The sequence below is a fragment of the Babylonia areolata genome, chromosome 25 (assembly GCF_041734735.1).
Source record: "Babylonia areolata isolate BAREFJ2019XMU chromosome 25, ASM4173473v1, whole genome shotgun sequence".
In the NCBI taxonomy this organism is placed as follows: Eukaryota; Metazoa; Mollusca; class Gastropoda; order Neogastropoda; family Buccinidae; genus Babylonia; species Babylonia areolata.
The window spans coordinates 15,840,939-15,853,438 of NC_134900.1; the positions used below are offsets into that span (position 1 = coordinate 15,840,939).

At 42.7% G+C, this 12,500-nt stretch overlaps 1 protein-coding gene across 1 annotated transcript in view; it reads left to right on the plus strand.

Annotated features, from left to right (window-relative positions):
• Positions 1 to 12,500, plus strand: part of LOC143299380 (TBC1 domain family member 30-like) — a 153,996-nt gene that overhangs the window by 52,963 nt on the left and 88,533 nt on the right. The window contains exon 2 of the mRNA XM_076612551.1: positions 3,443 to 3,607. Coding sequence (XP_076468666.1) covers positions 3,443 to 3,607 — 165 coding nt within the window. The remainder of the gene's footprint in view (positions 1 to 3,442; positions 3,608 to 12,500) is intronic.

The window sequence follows — 12,500 nt, forward strand, 5'->3', positions numbered from 1 at the left end:
CGATAGTCAAGAGTCATTACGTAAAGCATTTAAAACATTTCGGACAGAAACTGGAACTTTGTGACGTAAATGAATGACGTAAGTGTACACTGCTTTGGAGATTTTTTTTAAACAATAAAAGAGACTTTAAAAGGGGAGAGGAGAGGGGAACACTGAGAGCTTGGGGGGGGGGGGGGGGGGGATCCAGACTCCAGATGGTTTTAATGTTCATAAATCATCAGACTCTCACGTAACAGTTTGTCAGTTATAGTCTCAGTCGATAGCGAGAGCCATTACGTAAGCCATTTAAAACTATTCAGACAGAAATTGAAACGAAACTTTGCAACAGAAAAACACACACACACACCAACAAAATCATGACGTAAGTGCATACTGTGATATCACAGTGTGTCAGTTATAGTTCTGTCGATAGTCGGGAGTCTTTACGAAAAGCATTTAAAACATTTCGGACAGAAACTGGAACTTTGTGACGTAAATGAATGACGTAAGTGTACACTGCTTTGGAGATTTTTTTAAACAATAAAAGAGACTTTAAAAGGGGAGAGGGGAGGGGAACACTGAGAGCTTGGGGGGCGGGGGGGGGGGGGGGTAGGTTGGGAATCCAGACTCCAGATGGTTTTAATGTTCATAAATCATCAGACTCTCACGTAACAGTTTGTCAGTTATAGTCTCAGTCAATAGTGAGAGCCATTACGTAAGCCATTTAAAACTATTCAGACAGAAATTGAAACGTAACTTTGCAACATAAAAAAAACCCACACACACCAAAAAAATCATGACGTAAGTGCATACTGCGATATCACAGTTTGTCAGTTATAGTTCTGTCGATAGCCAGGAGTCATTACGTAAAGCATTTAAAACATTTCAGACAGAAACTGGAACTTTGTGACGTAAATTAATGACGTAAGTGTACACTGCTTTGGAGATTTTTTTTAAACAGTAAAAGAGACTTTAAAAGGGGAGGGGGAACACTGAGAGCTGGGGGGTTAGGGGGGGGATCCAGACTCCAGATGGTTTTAATGTTCATAAGTCATCAGAACAGGTGGTGGAGAAAGAGAGAGAGAGAGGTGAACTCCAGACGGTTTAAAAAAAAAAAAAAATTATTATTCAATGATTACGATTTTAGGCATGGCTAATGGCATGTTGAGAGAGTGTGTGTGATAGAGAGAGAGGGAGACAGACAGACAGACAGAGATGAACTCTAGACGTTTTTTATTCAAGAGAGAGAGAGAGAGAGAGAGATGAACTATAGACGTTTTTTATTCAAGGATTAAGATTTTAGGCATAGCTAATGGCATATTGAGAGAGTGTACGTGTTAGAGAGAGGGAGAGGGGAAGACAGACAGACAGAGAGAGGGAGAGAGAGAGGGCATGTTGAGAGAGACTTGATACACAGACAGACAGACAGACAGATCAGAACTCAAAACATCTTTATTCAAGGATTCATATTTTAAGCATTGGTAAGATTTTCGGCATGTTGAGAGAGAGTGTGATACACAGAGAGAAAGAGAGAGAGGGTGAGACAGACAGAGAGGGGGGTAGAGAGCTCAGATTAAGGATTAATATTTTAAGCGTGGCTAAGATTTTAGGCATGTTGAGAGAGAGTGTGTGTAATACAGAGAGAGAAAGAGTAAGAGAGACAGTGACAATGAGTGGGACACAGGGAATGAAACAGAGAGAGAGGGGGGAGGGAGAGAGAGTATGAATACATTATCTTCCCCCTCCACTTTGTGCATTAACATTCGTGAACTGTAACTGAGGCGCACACACACACACACACACACACACACACACACACACACACACACAGTGAAAGAGAGAGAGCGAGTATATATATACACATTATCTTCCCCCCCTCCACTTTGTGCATTGATATTCCTGCATTGTAAGGCGCGCGCGCGCACACACGCGCACGCACACACACACACACACACACACACACACACACACACACACACACACACACACACACTCTCTCTCTCTCTATCTGTGTGTGTGTGGAGGATGTGGGAAGGAGGTGGAGGTGAAGACGTGTGCATCACAAAAAATGTCATTCGACCACGTGCCGCCCATGTTGCACCCGACAGTAAACGAAGGGACACTAACGAGTCTCTCGTTGGCAGAGTACAAGCATTTGTGCAGTTACTTCCCTTTGGCGTTGTTCATCTCTCGGTCTCTTTTCTGTCTCTTCATCTCTTCCGGTCTTTCTGTCTCTGTGTTTTGTCTGTCTGTCTGTCTCTGTCTCTCTTTGTGTCTCTCTGTCTCTGTCTCTGTCCCTGTCTTTCGCTTTGTCTCTCTGTCTGTCTGTCTGTCTCTCTCTCTCTCTCTCTCTCTCCCTCCCTCTTTCTGCGTGTGAATGTATTTCTTTGAGAGGTTTGTGTGGCGTACTTGTGTGTGTGTGTGTGTGTGTGTGTGTGTGTGTGTGTGTGTGTGTGCGCGCGCGCGTGTGTTGTTTGTATGAGTGTGTGTGTGTGTGTGTGTGTGTGTGTGTGTGTGTGTGTGTGTGTGTGTGATCCGGATGAGATTAGTTACCAGAGTTGGAGGGAGGGTGGGGGGTTAGTCACGAGTAACACTTGATTACCACCATCCTTCTCCTCCTCAGTCATCATAGTTATTGTTATTATTATAGTCACTATCATCAGTATCAACATCATCATCATCATTGTATTCGACGTCATCGTAACTGACAAGCCTTCAGAGTTTATTAATTTTCTTCCGGGAAACAGATAATGGACCTGAAGACAACGAGCAAATAATAGGATTCAGTGATTTTCGATAACAATTTCTTGAGTTCAGTCGTTCGTGTGTTTGAGTGCGTGTGTGCGTGCCTGTACACTGTGTGTGCGCGCGCGCGCTCGTGTGTGTGTGTGTGCGTGCGTGTTTGAGTCTCTTTCTCTCTCTGTATCTCTCTCTCTGGATGGTTAGTTTGTGTATGGTGTTTGTGCATAAATTGTGTGAGTAGAATGTGTACAGTGCACTGAGTTGTATTGTGCAAAATGATGCGATATGGGTTGTAGAAGGAGTTGTGTTGTTGTTGTATGAACATGACTCATTTGTATCATCATCATCATCATCATCATCATCATCATCATCATTATTAGTAGTATTAGTATTAGTATTGTTATTATTAACATCATCGTCATTATTATTGATATTGTTGTTGTGATAATGATGATGATGATGTTTAGTGTTGTTTTTTTTGTTTATGATGATGATGTTCTTATCATAATCATCATCATCATCATCATCATTATTATTAGCATTAGTATTAGTATTAGTATTGTTATTATTAACATCATCGTCATTATTATATTATTGATATTGTTGTTGTGATAATGATGATGATGATGTTTAGTGTTGTTGTTTTTTTGTTAATGATGATGATGTTCTTATCATCATCATCTTCTTCTTCTTCACAACCACTACCATTTTCTGCTGGCAGGCAGGGAGGAGTTGCGGCCCTTGGTGCAGGACTTGCAGCGCAGCGTGACGCAGATGTCGCTGCGTCTCGTGCGGCAGCTGAAGCGACGCGACCGGCGCGTGGCCCGACTGTCGCGTCACTGTGACGTCGTTACCGCCATCCTGCAGGCCGCGTCACTGAAACGACGTAAGTAGGGGGTTGGGGTGTGAAGGGTCGTGTGTGACAGACCTTTCGTTTTGTGTTTTTGTTTTGAGGGTTTGTTGTTTCATGGTTTTGTTCTGAATGGGAGGAAAACCCCGAAAATCTCAATCATCTATTCAACACAGCCATTTCACCCACTCTAGGAAGACATTGTCGGGAATGGCCAGCGGGCAAAACTGAGGCAAACGTGAAGCTACTCATAGAAGAAAACAGTAAAGAAGAGGACATCATCATATACACAGATGGCTCAGTCACCAAAGACCAGTCCGGTTGGGGATTCAGTGCGAAACAAAACGGGAAAACAATTAGTGAAGAGAATGCTGCCTACAAAGTCACAACCTCCAGCCTAACGATGGAAGTTGAAGCTGTGACACATGCTCTCCGGTGGCTATCATCTATCCGTATGCCTGGAAACCAACATGCCACGATTCTAACGGACTCAATGAACCTCATACAGAAAATTGAAAGTGGAATGGGAAGCCCAGAGTGGCATGAGGCAATGCGCAACTTCCAGATTCAAAAACTTACATGGCCATACTGCCCGGGAAATGAGCGAGCCGGCAGACTTGCTGGTAACGCAACAACAACGAGCGGTCAACATCTTGGAAAATCGGAATCCTCAGAAAAGTCAAAGAATACCAAAAAGAACAGGTACAAAGCCATCACACCATCGATCGACTCAAAGAGCGTCTAGCATGAAAGGTAGAGCACGATGCTTTGCAAATCAAACGACTATTGACATCATTTCCAAACCAACATTGCGCAAATTTCTTCAGAACGGAACAGAGTCTCTGTGGGCTTTTCCAAATACAGTAGACTAAGCAACACGCTAGACGCCACGTTCTTGGCACCAGAGATCGTTTCCCACCCCTCTTGTGGCCAATCATTTGCAGCCTGTATTTGTGTGTGTGTGTGTGTGTGCGCGCGCGCGCGCGCGCATGTGTGTTTGTGTGCGTGCATGCGTGCAGTGCGCGAGTGTGTAAGTGTACACATGTGGCAAGAGAGCTCTGTGTGTGTGTGTGTGTGTGTGTGTGTGTGTGTGTGTGTGTGTGTAGGCTGTATGTTTTACATTTATTTGCTTATTTGTTTATTTATTATCATTATTGTCTTTTTATTTTATTTATTATTATTGTTGTTGTTGTTATTATATTGTTATTACATTATCTTTTCCTTTTTCTCTTTTTTTTTTATATCTTTGTTTTTGATATTCATTTATCTCTTTTTTTTTCTTTTTTCTCTATTTTTTCTCAAGGCCTGACTAAGCGCGTTGGGTTACGCTGCTGGTCAGGCATCTGCTTGGCAGATGTGGTGTAGCGTATATGGATTTGTCCGAACGCAGTGACGCCTCCTTGAGCCACTGATATTGATACTGATACTGTTCTGTGTTTTGTGGGGGTTTAATTTGTTTTTCCATGTAATGTAAGCCGCGTTCTTGAAATGACGACAGTTGAGAGGTCGTATGACATTTAGTTCTGTATTTTGTTTTAGGGTGAATTTTGTGTTTACCGCGGTTTTTGTTTTTTTTGTTGTTTTTTTGTTATTTGGTGTGTTTTTTGTTTGTTTTTTGTTGTTGTTGTTTTGTTTTTTAAGCAGTTCTGGCTAGCCCTGTGCGGTCGGCTGTACTATAACTACAAGAACCATGTCATAATTATGTCCGCTGAAACTCACACTGAATACTGTTAGAAAACTTCTGGCTGCTCTGCCCTGGAGAGCCTGTCTCCGCCACAGTATGGAGCTACCCGTCAAGTGGGTTTGTTTTCTGTCAGGCTTCACTGCTTAGTCACTGAATTTGACCCTGCTCCTACAACTACTGCTGCTGCTGCTGCTGCTGCTGCTACTGGTGCTGCTGCTGCTGCTGCTACTGCTGCTGCAACTACTACTACTACTGCTGCTACTGCTGCTGCTGCTACTACTACTACTACTACTACTTCCTCCTCTTCCTGTTCTTCCTCTCCTTCTCCTTCCTCTTCTTCTCTTCCTCTCCCTCTCCTTTCTCTCCTTCCTTTTCCTCTCCCTTTCCTTTCTCTCCTTCTCCTTCCTCTTCTTCTCTTCCTCTCCCTCTCCTTTCTCTCCTTCCTTTTCCTCTCCTTCCTCTCCCTCTCCCTCTCCTTTCTCTCCTTCCTCTCCCTCTCCTTCCTCTCCCTCTCCCTCCCCTTTCTCTCCTCCTTCCTCTCCCTCTCCTTTCTCTCCTTCATTTTCCTCTCCTTCCTCTCCCTCTCCTTGCACTCTCTCCTTTTTTCTCAGTCCTCCTCCTTGTCTATCAAAATGGATTTTTCTGCATACCTTTTGTTTTCCGGGGACAACTCTTTTGTTGCTTCTCAGTACTTGGTTCTTTCACGTGTGCTGCCCAGTAAGCGCATGCTGCACACGGAACCTCAGCGGGATATCATCTCACGCGAAAAACGTAGTAGCTAGGGTGTCACTCAAAAGTTTTGTGCCGAACGAGGAAGTGAACCCCCCCACATCCACCCCTAGCCCCCACCCCCGGTCAGTTTATGGGACTCGAACTCATGGACATTCGTCGCTTCAGTTACCACTGGCCCACCCTGCTCCACTCATGAACTCTTTTGCTGTCCTACATGTCATAGGGCATTATGGACATAAGCCTGTCCACTCATGCATGAAAAAAAAAATTATCGGAAAGCTGTTGCCATTTACGCCAGTAATAAAATCGGAGACTGAAAGTCATTTGCATTTTTGACTCACTTGTGTAAACAAAGTGAGTCTATGTTTTAACCCGGTGTTCGGTTGTCTGTGTGTGTGTGTGTGTGTGTGTGTGTGTGTGTGTGTGTCTGTGTGTCCGTGGTAAACTTTAACATTGACATTTTCTCTGCAAATACTTTGTCAGTTGACACCAAATTTGGCATAAAAATAGGAAAAATTCATTTCTTTCCAGTCATCTTGTTTAAAACAATACTGCGCCTCTGGGATGGGCACACACACAGACACACACAAAATGAAGCCTAATTATATGCAAACTGCATTTACTGTTATATTTATATTTTTTGTATTCTCAAAACTTGGCACTTTGATCTGTTATTCTGACCCAACAACAAGAGCAGTCATTATTATCATTTTTGTTCAAACAGGAACTTCTTTTGCTCAGCATGGAAGTTTTATTTATTTTGCAAACGTTTTGGTGCAGATAGTAAAGAAGGGAAATTACTCTGTAATTAATGCTAGGCGACTTAATTTTGCTTTAATCTGGTTAGGACTTCTTTTTTTTTTTTCTTTTTCTTTTTTTTTAAACGCGAAGCTTTATAATAACAAATACAGAACACATTTTAACGATTAGATTTTTTTTTAAGTGTATCACAAGTGAGTCTTGAAGGCCTTGCCTCTCTTGTTTTTTTTTTTTTTTTTTTTAATGCGATTGAAGATCTGATGCTATTTCAATATTTGGCTGTATGATAAGATGAGAGAGAGAGACTTAATCAAATGTAACAGACGTAGAGATATGTTGTTATTTTCATATATCGTGTGGTGGAAGTTGGCTTCTGTTTTTAGTAAACAAAATTGGAAGGAAATTCTTAATTCATTCATAGGTCCATGTGTGACAAGGTAGAGGACTGTGTTACTTTGTCTGTTTCACTTTCACTTTCTCAAGGAGGCGTCACTGCGTTCGGACAAATCCATACACGCTACACCGCATCTGTTGAGCAGATGCCTGACCAGCAGCATAACCCAACGCGCTTAGTCAGGCCTTGAGTGCATGCTTACATATTTGTGTACCTATGAAAGTGGATTTCATTTTACGTAATTTCGCCAGAGGACAACACTCTCGTTGCCATGGGTTCTTTTTCAGTGCGCCAAGTGCGTGCTGCACACGGGACCTCGGTTTATCGTCTCATCCGAAAGACTAGACGCTCAGTTTGATTTTCCAGTCAAACTTAGGAGAAAGGGCGAGAGCGGGATTCGAACCCACACCCTCACGGACTCTCTGTATTGGCAGCTGAGCGTCTTAACCATTCTGCCACCTTCCTCCTTACTTTGTATTAACGTGTACTGTACGCGGACTGGAAGACCGGTTCCTGTTAGATTGTGTAATAAAAATCGGAGACTATTTGTTACTTTTATACAAAGCAAGATCTTAAATTGATTGTTATTTACATGTATGACTGAAAAGATCGGGGACTGGGTGTCACAAATATTACTGATTTCATGTTTTATTTGCACGTAGTCCCGGCAGAAATGTTCAGTTGGGGGGAAAATGTGTTGGAAATAGAAGTGTGCGTATAATTCATAGCACTGATGAGACATGGTATATGTGAAACAATATACAGATAAGTATATGAACAGAAAGGATAGGTAAAAACCTACAAACGTTGCCGATATCACTCTTCTGCAGTACATATTTCCCCCCACAGAGCCTAAATCTTGACAAGGGACATAAAATGGACCGGGAGATAAGTATCCAAGGTTCTTCAGCGATTGCCTCCCCTGCTGTATTCAGCATGTGTCGGGTGAATGCTTCACACTTGGGAATTGTTCTAGTTTTGTCTCGCTAAATACCCCCCCCTCCCCCCCCAAAAAAAAAAGAACTGATGCTTTTTCTTTCGTTAGAAATTTTTTTTAACACTGTGATTGAAGAATAATCAGTCGTTCTGCACAGTTACCTACCTCAGATCCCCCCTCTCCCTCCATGACACCCCCCACCCACTCACTCTCTCTCTCTCTCTCTCTCTCTCCCCGGCCTCTGTCTCTGTCTCTTCTCTGTCTCTCTGTGTGTGTGTGTGTGTGTGTGTGTGTGTGTGTGTGTCTCTCTCTCTCTCTCTCTCTCTCTCTCTCTCTCTCTCTCTCCCTCCCTTCAAACGATATGGCGGGTAACAATACGGAAGATTGATGATTATTTTAATGATTCAGTTTAATCGCCCAGTCAGTTTCGAAAGAGAAAGCCATACTTGCCTGTTTTTTGATGCTCAAGTTCAGCCACACAGCTTGTGGATCCAAAAAATGTGGTTTGAGGTTTGGATAACGAAGCGTATGATGTTGAAAAAGTACATAATTTGGCGGGTTTGAAGAAGTTGTTAGGTGTAGAACTCCCGCACACGGAAATATTTGCTTATGGTGAACTGCATAGATATCCCATATATTCAAACTCTAGTGTGCGCTGCATCATGTTTTGGTTAAAATTAACTCAAATGGAGAAACATAGATTAATGTATATAAAATATACATTGAGAATATACACTTGAAAGCACACGGATAAGTTGTTTTTTGTGTGTTTTTTGTTTGTTTGTTTTGTGTTTTGTTGTTGTTGTTTTGCATAACCAGGATGAAGAATCTGTGTCATACTTTATCAAAGTATACAAGCAAAGAATTATACATTGCAGATGGCAAGAATGGGACAGTTACATTCAAACCAGTGAGAGGTTTCAAATTTTGTCCGTAGGAATTTTCAATACGGTCTCTTTAGGAAGCCGTATCTGTATCATGGGAACGTAATTAGGTTTGTAAAGAATCATTTAGATAAATTAAGACTTGGAAGACACGGCGAGTACTGTGTCCCTGCAGGCGTACCTGTGAACGGTCTGCTGAAGGTGGTTGAATTCAAGTCTAAAACTCGTCGATAATTCAACAGTCAGTTGACTCTCTCAGACTTTGGTCCGATTCGCAGACCAATTCTGAGTTTTGCTCTCAGACTGTTATCAGATTCATTACGGACCAAGTATTGTTCTAATGTCAAGTGCGTATGCTTTAGTAGCCTGACAATTAAGCATGTAATTTTTGACTGTAGCTTGATGAAGCTATATGAACTTGCATGAAACTGTGTCTTCACAAGTGACTGAGAACGTTGTTTTTGACTTTTTTAAATTCATTATCAGTTGTTTCGCTTATCAGTTTAACGACTTCTCTTTTACGAAGTCCTTTAAGTAGTTTCCTGTAAAAAATTTTTTTTTTTTTTTTTTTTCAAATTTCACCCTCATCTCACCCTCATTTGCCCAGTTTCCCCCAACCTTCCATTCATTCACATCTGCCACCCCTTCTAACCGATAATACTCAGTGTATTCATAAATACTTTAACAAAATGTCTTCAATCACCGATGCATGTGACGGGACATTAAACAAGATTCCTCCTCCTCCTCCTCCACGGTCTGTTGAAAATAGTGTAACAATCTTTCCCTCTGAGGGATGTCAATTCAGCGTCAGTGTCAGTTTCAAGGATAGATCTGAGCGTGCTGACTGATCATAGAAGTGTGTACATTACACCACATGAACTGTAAACAACAAAACAAAAAAAACAAACCCAAAAAACAAGAGAGGCAAGGCTTTCAAGACTCACTTGTGATAAATTAAGTCCCCTAGCATTAATTACAGAGTAATTTCCCTTTTTTACTATCTGCACCAAAACGTTTGCAAAAGAAATAAAACGTCCATGCTTAGCAAAAGAAGTTCCTGTTTGAACAAAAAATGATAATAATGACTGCTCTTGTTGTTGTGTCAGAATAAGAGGTCAAAGTGCCAAGTTTAGAGAATACAAAAAATATAAATATAACAGTAAATGCAGTCTGCATATAATTAGCTTTCTTTTTTTTATTTTTTTGTGTCCATCCCAGAGGTGCAATATTGTTTTAAACAAGATGACTGGAAAGAACTGAATGAATTTTTCCTATTTTTATGCCAAATTTGGTGTCAACTGACAAAGTATTTGCAGAGAAAATGTCAATGTTAAAGTTTACCACGGACACACAGACACACGGACACACACACACACACACACACACACACACACAGACAACCGAACACCGGGTTAAAACATAGACTCACTTTGTTTACACAAGTGAGTCAACAAAAAAAACAAAAAACAAAACAACAACAACAACAAAAACAAACAAACAAAAGATAGATAAAAGACTAGATAATTGAATAGATAGATTTTTTTTTAAGAGGCAGCAGATGCCTGACATTCGCGGCATGAACCCAACGAGCTGATCATGCCGGCCTTGAGTGATGTCGGCATTAAGGGGTGGATCAGGAAGGAAGGGGGTGGGGATGATGGGTTTAATGGGGATGGGGGAGGGAGGGATCAGTTAGCACGTGATATAAGTGGCTGGTGCCGTGTCCGTGTTATGTGTGTCCGCCTGCTGATGGACTTCTTCTGTTTCGTGTTAATGTCCCCATTATCTCCATCTGTCTGGCAGGCTGGCTCGTTCTTGCCTGGCCTTGACCTTTCTCCTGCTCGTGTATGTAGCACACCACAAGTTATACCACCCCCACTTCCTCCTGATTTCTAACCCCAAGATAATAATACTAATACTAATGCTACTAATAATAATGGTAATGATGATTATGATAATGATGATAATGATTATGATAATAATTATGATAATAATGATAATGATTATTTATGAGGATTATCCTCATCATGATTGTAATTGTCATCGTTATGCGGATTATCGTCTTGGCTCTTATACTGATGTCAGTAACTATCAATTTATTATCTTGATATGCATGACGACAACATGTCTCCGATCTTTATTTGTGTTGTACGTGTTGATAGGAGTCTCCGTGGCAAGATACTTGCCAGGATCCTACTAAACCGCCTCACAGCACACCTTGACCAAGGTCATTTGCCTGAGAGCCAATGTGGATTCCGGAAAGAGCGCGGAACCACCGACATGGTGTTTGCTGCAAGGCAGCTGCAAGAGAAATGTCAGGAGCAAAATGCTGATCTGTTCTCCACCTATGTCGACCTCACTAAGGCCTTCGACACCGTGAGTAGAGAGGGACTGTGGAAGATCATGGCCAAGTACGGATGCCCTCGGAAATTTATTTCCTTGGTCAGCCAATTCCATGAAGGCATGCAGGCTCGAGTCCAGGACAAAGGCGAAACATCTGCTCCTTTTGCTGTCACAAATGGTGTCAAGCAAGGCTGCGTCCTGGCTCCAACGCTGTTCAGCCTCATGTTCTCTGCAATGCTTACTGATGCCTTCAGAGATGGCGATGTTGGAATTGGCCTAAAGTACCGAACAGATGGTAAGTTGTTTAACCTCAGAAGGCTTCAAGCAAAAACGAAGGTAATGACAGACATCATCAGAGACTTTTTGTTTGCTGATGATTGTGCCCTCAACGCTGGATCTGAAGCTGACATGCAACTCAGCGTTGACAAGTTTGCCACTGCCAGCAGGAACTTCGGCCTTACCATCAGCACGAGGAAAACTGAAGTTCTCCATCAGCCAGCCCCAGGGAAACCCTACGTTGAGCCGAACATCACAGTCAACGGTCAGAGACTCAGTGCGGTGGAGCGGTTCACATACCTTGGCAGCACACTGTCACGAAATGCGACCATCGACGATGAAGTGAACGTCAGGATTGCAAGAGCAAGCGCAACTTTTGGTAGACTCAGTGCAAATGTCTGGAACAGAAGAGGCATTAGTCTTGAGACCAAGCTAAAGGTCTACAGAGCAGTAGTTCTCCCCACACTACTGTACGCCTGCGAAACTTGGACAGTGTACCAACGACATGCCAAGAAGCTGAACCACTTCCACACAACATGCCTCGGGAAGCTACTGAACATCAAGTGGCAAGACAAGACCCCAGACACAGAGGTGCTCGCAAAAGCCACCCTTCCCAGCATCTTCACCATCCTGATGCAGTCCCAGCTTCGCTGGGCTGGACACGTGGCGCGCATGCCAGACCATCGGCTGCCCAAAAGGCTCTTCTATGGCGAGCTGCAACAAGGGAAGAGATCACACGGAGGTCAGAAGAAGCGCTTCAGAGATACTCTGAAAGTCTCTCTGAAAGCGTTTGATATCAACCCTGACTCCTGGGAGGAATCTGCAGTGGACCGTGACAAATGGCGTGCTGCTGTGCACAAAGGCGCCAAGTTGTGCGAGGCCAACAGGACTGCTGCAGCTGTTCAGAAGAGGCAGGCCAG